Source organism: Melanotaenia boesemani, chromosome 13 (assembly GCF_017639745.1).
Source record: "Melanotaenia boesemani isolate fMelBoe1 chromosome 13, fMelBoe1.pri, whole genome shotgun sequence".
NCBI lineage: Eukaryota > Metazoa > Chordata > Actinopteri > Atheriniformes > Melanotaeniidae > Melanotaenia > Melanotaenia boesemani.
In genome coordinates, this window is record NC_055694.1 from 25106021 (window position 1) to 25121304 (window position 15284).

Below are 15284 nucleotides of genomic sequence, written 5' to 3' on the forward strand. Positions count from 1 at the left end.
ATGATTCGTTGTGAAAAAATAAATAAATAAAACAGCTGTTTCAATCCAAAAGTGTTATTTATAGTTAAATCCCCCATATTGGTTCATTATCTTGTCCATATTTCCAAAATAATTAAAGAAATTAAATCCAAATAATTAACTACCACACAGAGAGTAATACAGTGTACTGTGTGATGTGAAAATGCCTCAGCATTGTTGAATTTTAAAATATAGAAATTCCCAAATTATAGACAACATGTGCCAATTTTTTATTCTTTTCTAGTATTGTGTTCTAGTATTGTGCAGTAACCTGCAGTCTCTCTCTGGATTGACTCGGGAGAAAAAGATCAATGCAACTCAGAACCAGGTTGTCCAGTAAAAACAAGCCTGACATCACAGAAATCCATCAAATGAGCACAATCTCTTAACAGTGATTAACAAGCTGGAAGAAAATTAATCATAAAATCCATGAGTGCAACGAGCTGCTCCTCCACATACTTGGTTACCAGGACAACGAGGCCTTCCCCTTTTAAAATGTCCAGGATTTTATATCGTTATGATGAAATGCTGTTTACGTGATGCTTCACGTTTTGTTCCAGAGACAGGTGAAGAAAGTTTTTTGTTGTAAAGTTAGCATTAAGACATTCAGATCAGAAAAAGCAAGGCAAGTTACATTTAAGTCAGGTAATTACTTGTCTAAAATGTCTTGGTTGAAGTCTAATAATGTCTTCTTCTCTTTTTCTTTAGGGCCAAATTGTTCAGGATATTTTTATTTCACACTTAATTTTAACTTCATAATGGCAACTTCAAAATTTAAAAAAAAATGTCCCTTTTACTAAGCACAGGGCTGCCAAAACAATTTTGTTAATAAACTGGTGTTTTGACCACTCCAAGTGTGCCAATCCACCACAGTCTCCTTATAACAGTATTGATATAGGGAGGCTTCTGAGTATTGACTTCTGTAAGATTTAACGCTACTTTAACTGAATGGCAGAAAACATAACAACCAATACCCCTTTTTAACTTTTAATCAACAGTGTTTTATAAAGTGCTGGGACATCATTTAAATTCATTCATACTTTTTCTTTTAGGCCTGATTGAGAAGCTTACTGCTGACCTTAAATGATAAATATTCAACACAGCTAAGGATTTTTAAGCTTGAGATTCCTAAATTTTCAAGAACCGCTTTTCTGTCAGTAGTGAAGTCAGATTATCAATCATAAACTTGGACCTGAGACTGATCTTTACAGGATTATAGACTGATTGCTATTTGGAAATAAACTGCATTCAAAGTTATAAATCAGACAAGATTCTGAGAACACTATATAGATCACATAAGTTGATCATGTTATTCTTCCAGGAAATCTAATTTATAATCAATTTTCTTTCAATATAATCAATTATGTAAATCTACATAAATGTTTTTTTGTCCGTATTTGAGGTAAGAAATCTAGTTCCAAGGCTTAAAGTTCAACAACTGCCATGTAGAGCAGAGAATAGCAGGAAGCCAAATCAACACGAAGTAATGTAAAAACATTGCTTACAGCTTTAGGTGCACTGTATCTGTGAAAAGACATGCAGATGAAGCCAGCAGATAAATAAGTGATTTATTCTCAAGTTCTGAGAAAAGAAAGTTGTGTATTGTCAAAAGAAAGATGCAACTGCTTTAATAATTTCTCTCCTTTTTGCAGTTTATCCCATGCTGCCCTCCAGCACTTGTCTACTCAGTGAGGAGTATATACTGAGGTCAGGACCTAAATACATTGGCTTCTCCAACTGCTGAGTGCCAACAAGCTTTAAAACTGTCAGCAAGTCCCCCTCTCCTCACCCATCTTTCCTGCCTGTTTTGATGCTTCCCTTCTTCCACTATTTATGTCTGTCTGAGCAGGACAGTTACCGGCAGTGGGAGACAGGCAAGAGTAAATGTCTGAACAAAATTTAGACTGCAGCAAAATAAGAAAGAACATCGAGGCAATTTGACATTTTATTGACATTGCGCAGTACAGTTAAGCAGGAATGTAGAGGCTTATGTTTGGGGATGAAACAAGCTATCAGTTTTAATTATTTGTTGAAATTGTTTAACTGTCTGGAAACGGCTAAGTATTTGTTGTTTTCAGCTAACAAAAATACTTGAGCGGTCTTACCAGAATTATAGCCTGTTTTTTTTTTTTATGTGTGTCCAGATAAAACATCTTCATTAAAGTTAAAATGAGTCTTGTCTTGTTCTGCAAGTCAAAAGTGGCTTTTCTACATTTAACCCAAGGCATAACTCGATACTCTGAGACTGAGCACTACAACTGCTATTCATGCTTCATCTGAGAAGAGTAAGTATTGTAGCAGGGAAACAAAAGACTGTTGGAGTAATTGTTTTGCAGATACTGCACTGTTAGTGGAAACTAGCAGTAGTCCAGTAATTAGACTGAACAGACGTTTCGTTACACTTCATTCATTCAGCCTGACAATCAATTATTGCCCTAGTCATTTAGTGATGAATCTGTAATGCAGAAAAAAGAGGGATTCAGTATATAGAGGGATGCATTATGAGTTCCTCAAGGCAGCTGAAATGACTTCAATGAGAACCGATTAAACCCCTAAAAACTCATCTCAGCTAATCAAAATTACATTTTGAAGATGTGTGTTTTTTTTATGAAAATAATAATCTAATTTCCTAAAATCATACCCTTGATTTTACTTTACAATATTACCAAATTTCAACTGAATGGGTCTTTGAAAAGCATCACCTTGCATAAATATGAAAGTGTCTGACTTGTCAGCACACTGCTGCTAAAGGCAGATAAAGCTTGTTCCCGACCATTAGCTCTGACAAGTTAGCCCCATGGTTTCAAGAATTCGCTCCTTAGTTCTTTTAAAGTTACAAACCGTGGCAGTTTGAGTCTATATCCAACACAGCATCATCATTGTTAAATGTATACATCGATTTAAGGAAAATATGGAGCAATTTTCCAATAAAAGGCAAAAAAACTTCCTCTTCTTCTTTGATCGCTACAATATTGATGATGTTTCTACTCGTGTTTTGACATCATGATGTTGACATTTGCCACTCTTAAATAGGACCAAAAAAAGCATTTAATGGTGAAGGAGGGGTTGGTGTGTGGCAATAAACCACTGCTTACTTAAATTTGTTATTTCCAATCTTTTCCAGCAGAATATTGTCATGTTTGTACCTCGCTTCCCCTCACTAATGGTACAGTAGTATTAGTAACAAGTACATGGTAAGGTTTAGATGTTCAAAATGTTAATAAGGATTTAAAAAAAAAAAACAAAAAAAACTACACCTAATGGAGTTTAAAACTTACTGGTTACAGTATTCCTGACGTGACAAGTTTCAAGTCTGGAATATGAAACTGCTTCATGCTTCCCAGTTTCACAAGCTGTGGCGAGACTGGGCAGGTGGAAATGGCTCTGACTGACTGTTTTGCTTAGAAGTCTCGTAGCAAAAAAACCATACAAACATGCAAAGTTAGAGACTTGATTTTGACTGAAGTTGGTCTCTAAGTAAAGGTTATATTTGACAAAAAATTACTTAGATGTGAGCTCTACATTGTGGGTAATGTCCCTTTTAAATTTGTTAAGAATGCAACTCAATACGTGAGGCTACAATCGCAACTGGCTGATCTTCTTAATCTTCTTTTTTCCTTGCAATCTGTGGCAATAATCAGCAACCAATCGTTACATTAAATTTTAAGGTAAATACAATTTATGGTTTTTGTACTCCTAGCAAAACATGGACAAATTTGTGAAAGTACCAATGGGCAAACAATGATGAATCAACAACAGAGATTACAACTACCAAAAACAAAAAAAGAAAATATGATGAGGCATATCTTCCCCTAGGCTTTACCAAGTCAAGTAATGGTTAATGGTGGGTAATGAAGAGAAACCACAGTGTGTTGTATGTCTCAGAATAGCACCATCCAACCCCTGGGGACTTCTCATCTTAAACACAAAGAAGGTCGATCCATGAGGTTTACATTCCAACCACAAAATGTAGAGTTTATTCAGGGACTCTGTATGGTAAATCCTCAATGTGAGATCCATAGTAGCGTGATTATTTAGCCCATTTTTGCAATTAGAAATAAAAGATGGCTATCATCACCGTGTTGCTAAGAGACCTCTCTTTTGAGCTGGAAATGATGATAAAGCCAATTCCTGTCAAGCTTTCCACCAATAAGATACAGTAACATCCAATCAGGAGCAACCGAAGAGCAACAAACGGCACGAAAGTTAAATCTTTGTCTGAAAAGAACAAAAATAATGGTCCTCTATGACTGGAATAGAGCCAACATTTTTGATGCGTGGTGGTACCAAAAATTAGTTGAGCTGAAGTTGGTTTTGTGAGGATAATACATAAATAGTAAAATAAGTAACTTTAAATAGCAAAAAAAAAAAAAAAAATGAAAGAAAGTAAGAAAGAAAAAAAAGAAAAAAAGAGTAAATATGTAAATAGCTTCTGTTGTGTGCTTGTTTCAAAGCCAATATTATTTCCCCTGAAAGCCAACACTTAAGAGACTGATATGGGCTAAAAACACTGTTGATCTGTGAGTTATTTCTACAAAGTACTGTTAGTAATTAACTCTGTTTTCTTGTTTTGCTTGGCCTTTATGGTGTTTTTTCTATTGAATCAATTTACATCATTCCAGCCCCGTAATATGACAAATGAGGCTGTTTTGAAAAACAGAAATGTCTGTATGTTGACTGTGATTAAAAGGGTTGAGCTTATATATGTATTAAAAAAAGAAAAAAACAAAACAAAACAAACAAACAAAAAAAAAAAACAGGTAGACCAAAAATTGTAAAAAAAAAAAAAAAAAAAAATCTCTCAGAGTTTAAAGAATTGAGGATAAATTTATCATCACTAGCTTATGTTAGTTGCTGCTCAGTGTGGGTTGTAAATGTGTCAGGGTACTAGTCTTGCTAAGTCTTGCAAATATAGCACAAACATAATACACACACTTAACACAACAGCAAGCTCTTTCAAATCACTCCTTGAGTTGAACACCCTCCTATCTACTGGCCTTCAACAGCCCGCTTGAGGTTGATGTGGGTTTATGACTTTTGAGAGCACACGTATCAGATGGGGCAGCAACAGACATGGATATAGACAGTTAAGCATACATAATTATTTTTTTGTTATTAAATAAAAAAAAACTTTTATTGTAAAGCTAACTTTCATACTCATTTTTGAATACTCAAGTATCTGTAATCACAAATCAGTGCACCTGATTAAGTTTTTCACGAGCTCTTCTTTTCTACTCTCTGCTGTGATAATGTAAGGAACCCCACTGTCATGTCGGTGCACCGCCGCCATCACAAGTGAACTCTAAGTGAGTGGGGGGCAAGCAGCAGATGGGGGCATTTGGTGTCTGATTCAGTAGAAACAAGTAAACCCGACAAGCTGCTGCTGCTGCCTGTTTGTCAGTGATACTGCATAGGCCACTGTTAAATATTTAATAGTCCAACAGTAGTGTGATATCACTGCCTTAGTGTTTTTGTTTGCTCGTAGTCCCCCTTTTCCCGAATGCCTATATCATACAACACACAGATTATTAGAAAAGGACATTTAAAGACAAAGTTAAAAAGAAGGGCTTAACTCTAGCAGACTGTGGATGCATCAAAGCCAGATCAGGATTTATACTCACACATCCATCCGCTTAATTCCTCTCCAATACTGCCATAGAGTGGAGAATTAGCCATGCTTAAAGCTTTTGAGGTGGTGCTGCAGCCACTAAGGATTCCTTGAATGCCAACTGAAAAAATGGCTGAAATTCAATCTAATAAAGGGAGTCAGAATGGTGCTGGTTTCTGTGGTGGTGGCAATCAGAACAGCAAGAGGACACAAGATGCAATCACAGATGGATTACTCAGCGCTGCTAAGGAAGGAATTCATTTTTCACCATTAAAAGGGATGGAAATGTATTGTGTTGTATAGTGATGAAGAGGAAACTATGATTGAAGTTGGAAATGGAAACTCTGCTAATGTTAGCATTTCCTTGTTTTCATTTCCTTTTCTTAGAAAAGTTTTAGCATCCTGCTGACAGAACAGGGCATTTGCCCTTCACTGATTAATTAAGGCCATTGATTGGCTGGAATAATCGCCTTGCTTGCTCCTAATAAGGAGGTAATTGAAAAGTATCAATAACTAAAACAGCGCCGGGACAGATGTAGTTTGGAAAGCTGTGAAAATCACTCCCACTTTTTTTTTTCCTAAAACATCTTAGTGAAGGTAAAGCGGGATAAATCATGACTCAGGGGCTTAAAAACCACAGAGAAATGGCAATTTTACTACATAGGATTACGAAGAAAATGAGAGCCTTTCGATTTCCTCAGCTGACCCTATCCTCATGATCTTTTATGTTACTTATTTTCATTTTTACCCATATTTTGAATTAGTCTCATAAGGAAATCAGTCCAAGTAAGTGAGAAAATGTCCTTTATATAAAGGTGCTATATTAGTTCAAGTGGTTTTATCCTCTCATCATCTCCACCCAACAAATCATTATACCAGCATTCCATCAGAAAATCCCATTAGACACAACTCTATACAACAGTATTATGCACCATGCTTTACTAATTATTACACTGCAAGGCCGTTTAGTGTTTCAATTAGGACTTACATTACAAAAATCTGGTAATGCACTTGTATCTGCAAGAGTTTTAAATCTCTTGTTGCCCTCCTCTTTCTGTCTACCCTTAGGACAAAACAAAAACAAATGTATCTGCCCTCATTTCCATAAAAATCCCCCACATGCAATGTTCGAAAATATCTCTACACACAAACACATTATGCAGCTCAAGAACAGATTCAGATTCTTTGTTTCTGATGCAACAACCAGCCAGAAGATACTGTTTATATTGATCTGCATAGAAAAATATGACAAATACCAAGATTTGTTTTTAACTGAGTTGCATTTTTTTTTTATTCTTGCTGATATCTGTTATTTCAATTATTTGCTAACTAATTCTGGCCAATACTGATACTGATATGATCATAGTGAAGATCATATCGATACATGGTCTTCAGCAGAATTTAAATGTAATTTCTACTCTCACTGTGATCATCCAAAGCTAGAGTCCTTTGGACAAAAATAAAGAATAATTTTAGATTTATAATATGTGGGTATATTTTATACATTTTTCAGCAAAACTGTAAAATTCCTCCTACATTAACAACACAGAGAAATTCAAGAAGAGAATTTAGTCACAAGCAGAGCAAATATAACCTTATCTGCATGTCGAGGCTTATATCAATATTTAGTTTGAAATCATTTATCAACAGATGCAGATGACATTTCAATAATAATATTAATTAGATATCACTGAAAGGAGGTGAAAATGTCAGGCATGGTGTATATAAATAATTTCCAATTCCATAATTATATTCCAGGACAGGATGCTGCTAAATAAGTGGAACCACCGGATAATATTTTTTTAAACAAACACAAACTGTTTAAGATCTTAGGATCTCTGGACAAACTCAAAACAACTGCCCACATAACTGATAGTGGGATGAACTAGAGACAAATATTAAAACTTAACTGGTCACAACATTGTCGGAAAGGCAATTAGTGTTCATCCACCAGGACTTAATGGTCAAATGTACTGAACCCAGGTTCAAAAACAAAAAGCAGACCAAAAGAAGACCAAAAGGGTGCTTGGTTGGATAAGAGTTACCATCCACCCATCCATCCATTTTCCATAGAGGATGGATGGATGAACCCAAGTCAAGGTCACAGGGAGGGATGGAGCCTATTCCAGCTGATACTGGACAAGAGGCAGAATAATCCTGGGCAGGCTGCCAGTCCAACACAGGACCAGACTTCAACTCACTTGATGTTGAGATTTTTCTGCCTAACATGACTCAGATTTATTTGTACGTGTTTGCTTTTGTCAACTACATTTTTGTTACTGGTTAAGTTTAATTGTTTTTGGTTTGTTAGCAGGATAAATAATAGTTAAACAGATTTGTACAATAATTTTACAAAGGGTATGACATAACTTGAAAGAAAGAATCTTGAGTCAGATTTCTTTTGTTTCAATTCTGTCCTAAGTCATTGCTGCATAAAAAAACTGGGTCACAAGTCTTTTCAGTTTCATTGATTCACTTTCTATGAATGCAGATGTGAACAGACATGTAAATATGTTTATTTCTGCAAATTTGTGCTTTTCTTAAAGAGAAGAGGCATTTCATCTAAGCTGTGGCCACATGTTCTGGTTAATATTTCGTTGTGTTTTTAGATGCTAGTCTTGAACCATACAGATTCAAAGCTGTCCTCTTTATATGGCAGCCCGTGTGACACCTGTAGATATTGGCAGGTTGCGTCAAAGTTACCAAGTTGTGACATTCACTTTAAACTCTGTGGCATAGTCAAGTATAGATACTGAAAGCCATTTCAAGAAGCTCCAGATGGGAGAGAAGAGGGGCGGATCTGAACCAGAGGAGTGGTTGCTCAGTATAGATTTCATTGGGACACTTCAGAAGTATCTTAACATCCATTCATCAGCCAACATCATCACTGATTGGAAAGAAAGAAGGATGGTGAGTGCTGATGAAGAGCTGCATCTCTAACAGAAGATAAAATCCCATCAGTCATGAGAACTGGCTCAGCATACATCAGAGGAACACAGCTCATAAGATTTCAGCCCTGTATACTTCAAATGCTCTGAATTTAAAGGTTGTTTGTATAAATGACAGCTTGGTGTAGATCAAAACTATTTTTTCTGTGTGGATGGCAGAGAAATGCACTTTAGTAGGATATGTAGAACACAATCAAAGAAAACACTGATTTGCATTACTTGGCATATAATCAACACCAGCCACCCGAGCCTGTGCGCTGCTCTTTGTTTAATTCCTCCTCTGCCTGTGAGCAGATGGCTTTACCTATGCCATCCTCTCCACAGACCGTTTGATGTCCTCTTACAAAAGAAAATGAGTCTTACACCTACCGTTCCCAGAGATGTGGTTCTCGATCTCGCGGTGTCCAGTTTGCCTTGTGCAGACACTAAGTTGCATATAGAGTCCCATGTAATGTAAACTCCCAAGCAGCACCCTGAACGCTCCCATTTCTCTTCTTTTTTCTCTTCTTTTCCCCTCTTTCCTTTTCACATCGGGCGGAGTTCGCGTCGAAAAATGTTGTTTTTGTTCTTTTCTTTCTTTGTTTTTATATCCAAGTGAACTGTTTTACTTAGCAAAGGAGTGAAGACTAAAGAAACGAAGAAGTCGGCGCAGCCTTTTTCTGTGCCAGCAGCCTGACTGACTCACTGCGTGGCTCTGCCTTCACTCGTTTGGCTCTACATGCGGCGGAGGGAGACTTTTATCCAACGGAAGGTAACGCGGCTTGCGGTGGGAAATATCAGTTTTGAGAGGAGTGATATTAAAAACAATCATCCTGTAATCGGAAACTTAATGGCGTTAAATTTTCATCATGGAAATGCGCATAAAAACAGATATAATTTAATGCTCTGCAATCTTTTTAAAATGTTAATAAAACAAAAGATGGATGTGTTTTTCTACAGACAAACATACAGGAGAACTAGACAACTAATCTAAAGAAATAAATGGCCTTTAAATGTTAAACTTTAGCTTAAACTTTAGCGAAGCTTTTAAGTATTACGTAATATAATTTAACACTTTATTTATGTCTTCATTTATTAATGGATTTTTACCTTTTGTAACTGCGGGTTGTCCAGCTCTCTTTTCCTCCATCCTCGTTTGGACCTGTGAGGATGTGTCTCTGTCCATGGTCCTGATAGACAGCCTCAGCGTTGGTCTCAAGTTAAACTCTTGTAGATTAAATTTCCACGTACAAGCTATTTCATGACATGGGTTATTGGCTTTTATGAAGAGCATGTGACTGCTCCAACAATCATTAGTGATATTCAAACCTTTTTTACGACACCATCACCAGGGTAATTTATTTTCACATTGTTTCACCAAATGACAAAAGGAACCCCCTTGTATCTTATATTTCTCCAACTTATCTCAGTTGATTGCTGATGATATTGTAGACTAATAAAAACATCAGATCTCCAATGTAGTAGAAGTAAAATATTATGTTTACTCTTAAAATGAAATTAAAATGCTGATAACTACTTTATTTAAAATCTGCATAAGGTTAAATGTAAAACACAATCTGTTAATTTACTTTAATAATCCAAATACTTTATTTAATTAAATTCTAACTTATTTATTTGATCTGGGTCATATTTTTTTTTATTTAAATGTCAAATCCCTGTTTGGATTGAATGACTGCAACTGTCTTTGAAAGTAAATAAATAAATTCTTTCACTTTTTTAGTCCAAGACATTGCTTTCTGAAAGAACATAAAAAGGTAACTGCCTTTTATATTTTATGGAAGTACTGTAGGAAACCATAGGAGGAATGGAAAAACAGATGTTTGATATTTTACTTTTAAAACTATCTGTTGCCTTTCTGATGATCACCAAATTGTGGCCAGTTTTCCCCTGCAGAGTCATTAGGCTTTACTTACTGGGGCATGTACATTATCAATATTTTGCCAGGCAGCAGTAGAACAATTAGAAGAAATAAATGTGTTTCTGCAGCATAGAGTGAGAATAGCTGAGTTCAGCCCCAGCTGCTGCCCCTGCTGCTGGACACAGCCCCTATTAACAACCTTGTTTTTAGATTGTCTTCTGGGTGAAAATGTATTGATTTTGTGAACAAAATTTAATGTATTTGTAAGGAGGTGAGGCAGAGCTGATGGTGTTAAGAAATAGAGAATAAACTGATTGGTGTGTTGTGCCAGAAGATTAAATTAAAGATAAAAATTTGCATAGAAACAAAGCTTTTTTTCCCTTTTGATCCCCCTTCCACTCCTATAATCAGCATCTTTCTAAAATTAAATAAATTCTACAATTAGAATTCAAATGTAATCAGTGGTTTTTGTCATTAAACCAACTAGGTCAGGTCTCCCACTGAGACTTCCTTTATGTCATTATTAACAGTAGGGGATGTTAAACAAGTGGCCAGCTCCAGACTCGCTCTCTTCCTTGTCAGCAGCATTAAACTTACTATGCTGTCTATTTAAGTATGCTCATGATTGAATATGTCAGCCCCAAGCTCTTACTGGTCTTTCCCCTGCATCATGTTTCTTTTAGCATGCCTTTTATTTCTGTGCTTTGTACTCATTGAACCAAATGATTTAATTAAAGAAGAGTGACAGCAATGTTGCTTGAAGAATTGATTGAATAGACTGTGATTTATATGGAGTAAAGAATATTTTTGTATAATCTGTTTCACAATCAACCATTCTTAGCCCATTTTCTTTTTTTAGATGAACTGAATTATAATGCTGTTTAATTTACCAATCAGCATTAAGTCTGAATTAGTCATGAATTTAATAGGTATTTATATTTGAAAAATATTAAAGTTGTTGCACAAACATTTCAACCTGATAAAGTCACATCTGACTTAATAAAAATCCTTCCAGCCTGAAACAAAGAGACGGGTCATCTGCTTTTTTATTAGTGGTGTTCATAATAAAAGCCACCATAGTTAAAGGTTAAAAGATGCTACTGTTGAGCTTCAGTTTTAGTTTATGTACAAATCAAATAGTGTAAGCTGCCCATTTCATGCAATTTATCAATCCCTAGGCTCACTATCAATAACAGTCCCTTCTACTCTCAGTCCTTACCAAAGGAGATGATCCCAACAGCACAGCGGTGTACAGTGTTTGCACTCAGTCATTTGGAAAATACAATTATTCTCCTTCCCCTCGACTGTGAAATTGCTGTACAACCGCTGTTAAACATGCTGCAGTCATAATCACTGATAAGAGATGCATGGGGCCTCGCCTCCTCTGCCAATACAGTATGCAAGCGACGCCCCACTGTTCTACCCATCTTGTTACTGAATGATATTAGGGTTTGTAAAGACACTTAGGAAAGGCAGCAGATGTGGCATCTGTCATTAAGTAACCCTTGTTCCCTCTCAGCCATGCTGCTTCCTGCCAGGAATCATGGTCTGGGGTCCAGAGAGGACATGATGCACTAAATGATAATGATAAACTTCATAATACAGAGAGGCACTGAACAAGAGTCTGAAAAAGATGAGTTGCTCAAAGTTTCTCACTAAAAATGGTGAAGCTGAAATTTGATTTTTACTAAAGATGAAAATAATCTGTTTTGCCAAACTCTTTGGGTCCATTTAGTCTTGTCAGTTTCACACAGGAATCAATTGTTTGCTAAAAATATAAATCTGTTAGGGTGGTACATGTACAAACCGATGAGAAACTAGGGGGGAAAATATGAACCAGTGATCCCTTCAGTGAAAGGATCCGGTCTGGTGGCCCTGTTTTGCTCTGGGGTGCACTTTGCTGTCATGGCTTCAGTTGAGTTGTCCCCTTAGAGGCAGGGTCACTGTAAATCAGTACAAAGTTCCTCTGAGTGATCACCATTATCCTGTGATGACATTTTTTTTATTCCAGTGGCAGTGGTCTCTCTTCTAGGATGACAACACCCCAGTCACCAGAGCACAAGGGGTCACAAAATGATTTGATAATTCAGTGTCACTGAACCTCACCTTACTGAACATCAAAGGGAGACTTTTTTGGGTTAATGTATCAAATACTCAATACCACCATTATCAAGTGAAGAAATATCTTTAAAAAAAAAACAATGTACAGATCCAGAATTCCTCACTTGTGAATTAATGTGGGGTGGACTGAAGCTGTAAACAAGACATCATGTTTTACATGTAATGTGATGTTCCCACTGCAGAGGTTGGGCTTCTCATTGAGGTGACCTTTCATTCTGCTGCCATCACTGAAACTACATTACTATAAGTAGCTAACAAGGTTATTTTAAAATATTACATTTGACTGTAGTTTTGACAAGAATATTACATCTGGATAACATTTTCAAGTTAGTGATGAGCCTTTTCCTTTCAGCTCTGGGTCAGGAAGTCAACTGTCAGATGGAGTGCACCGCCAGTGACAGCAGGGGATGAAAGTTACGATGAAGAAGCTAGTAGTAAAAATAAAGCTATCTAATATTTATATTTAGTAAATTGTTTTAATCTACAATTTGTCAGACACCACTGTACGCAATAAAAATGACAAAGATTTATATCAGACTTAATATAGCAGTAAAATAAGTTTAAGTAGGTCAAGTCTGTGCAAAAAGCCTCACATTTCCATTCTGCACCAATTCGTCTCTTGCACATTTAAAATGCAAAAGTAATTGGATTTTTTTTTTCTTTTTTTGACACTTATAAGCTCAAAAGACAGTAAAGAAACAGTTGAGTCTGGTGCACAAGACAGGGAGAATAACAGTGGATTTGGTTGTGTATACAGCTGTACTGTAATACACCTCCACACTGATGTGAGCAGCAATATGAAGAAAAACAGCAGTGGGCTGAGAGCTCCGAGAAGCTGCTGAGATGCGTCCGTGGGTGGCTTCACACCGATGCAGCAGCAGCAGGTCTGCCTTTCTGTGAGGAAAGCTGCAGATAAGGTGCTTCTGTGGGACTGTAATCAAGTGTGAGTGTAATGAGATTCATGTGAACAGTAATCAGGAAGCTGTGCTAGTCTCCCACTTAACTGTGACATTAATCAAAGAATCCAAACATCAAATCAAAATTTTATTACCAAATGTTTTATTCGAAAATATTTTACAACTAAGTCCAGAAACAAACAAATCGAGATATATAATTTGCAGATCTTTGTCCAAACAATATCCCTCAGCTTTCAATACCACAGTACAGACACAAAAAACACTGCTGTTGAAAAAGACATTGCATGGTGGCTCCGTGCACGTTTGCATGCACACTCTTCACCCATTCTGCTTCATTAATTAAAGCCTCAAATTATTAGTAAAAATATTTCCCATTTGGATGTGTGTACATTTCTTTTAAACCATAAAAATGATAAATGTTGGTATTTTCCTTTTCTCTGCAGTATTTCTGCAGTCAGTTTAAAATCTGAGTTGCTGGGCTTTCGTCTGTGTTTGAGTGTGTCTGAAAGATATAAGCAAAGGCAAAGAATGAAAAAATAGGATTAAAAGTTTTCTGCAAGGTCCATGATCCTCTTCCGCTCAGCCTCTTTGAACTCGTCACTCTTTCCATCTCCAATGCTCTCAGCGTACTCTGTAAAAGAAAAAGAAAAATCAGAGGATTAGTTGGTTTCACAGCAGAGGCGTGGCTGTTTGACTTTTAAACAGAACATCCTCAAAACCAGAAAAATAAATAAATAAAAAACAAGATCAACCCTCCAGCGCTGACTGAGAAATAAAAGAAAAAAAGTGAGGCCTACTTTGCTATTATGAGACTCCAGAGAACATAAAAAGATCCAATGAGCACAGAAACAAACATCTCTTAAATATGTGTATGTATTTGTACATCTATATGTGGCTGCATGAAATTAGAAAAATGGGATATGCAATATTATTACTGAATACTGCACTGAAGATATAACTTGAGATGCAAAAATAAACATACTTGGAACGAGTAGTACTAACATTGCTAATCAGATGTATTAATGAAGGCATGCTAGTTGCAGAAGATGTGCAGAAGTTCTTCTAATGGAAGGAAACCATTAATAAATCCCAGCTGCTGCAGTTTCAGTGTTTGCAATATCAATATTGCAAGTTTCAATAAATTGCGCAACCCCAACTGAGTATAAAAAAGTATAAAATCTTCAACAATAAAAAATGCAAAAGAAATAATTTACAATTCTTCCTCACAAAGGCAGGATTAATCAGTCGGGAGTTTCTATTCCTCCTACTCAAAATCAGCTACTTAAATATCTGTCTAACTATAAGTGGCCATGAAGCATAAGAAAGAAAAGCAACCAATTACCTCAATACGTTATTTTACAGAACTAATGATTAATGCCGTACACTATTAATCAGTTGCAGTCTCAATAAGTTGATTCATACTTTTTCCTTTTGGTTTTTATGAAACAGAAAGCAAATAATTATAACAGGCTAAAATGGCTCCAAATGATATAAAAAAAAGACATCAGATTAAAAACCATCTAGATGACAAATAATTACGTTTCTATGCTTTTGCACTGTAGTGATACATCATTCATTTGTGTCAGTTTGTAGGAGTCTGACTCAGAACAAATTTACTGTAGAAGATGCATGCAAGCAAACTCTGAGTTAAGACCATCATGGGCCTCAAGGTGATTTTGCAGCTTGATATTTTGTAAATTACTCAAGCCTCTTCCTCGCTAAATAACAAATAATTACAAAAATATTCTGTTGCTGTGGTGAACCCCTTTCAGGAAATCTCACCACACCTGTAAACATCTTTAGCTTTTCTTTGT

At 36.2% G+C, this 15284-nt stretch overlaps 2 protein-coding genes across 2 annotated transcripts in view; both read right to left on the reverse strand.

The window, feature by feature from the left end:
- LOC121651419 (V-set and transmembrane domain-containing protein 2-like protein) overlaps positions 1-9267 on the reverse strand; it is a 47775-nt gene extending 38508 nt beyond the window's left edge. The window contains exon 1 of the mRNA XM_042003614.1: positions 8944-9267. Coding sequence (XP_041859548.1) covers positions 8944-9061 — 118 coding nt within the window. The 5' untranslated portion in view covers positions 9062-9267. The remainder of the gene's footprint in view (positions 1-8943) is intronic.
- A 4317-nt stretch (positions 9268-13584) lies between these two features.
- ctnnbl1 (catenin, beta like 1) overlaps positions 13585-15284 on the reverse strand; it is a 61474-nt gene continuing 59774 nt past the window's right edge. Inside the window, exon 16 of the mRNA XM_042003613.1 lies at positions 13585-14101. Within this exon, the coding sequence (XP_041859547.1) occupies positions 14013-14101 (89 nt within the window). The 3' untranslated portion in view covers positions 13585-14012. The remainder of the gene's footprint in view (positions 14102-15284) is intronic.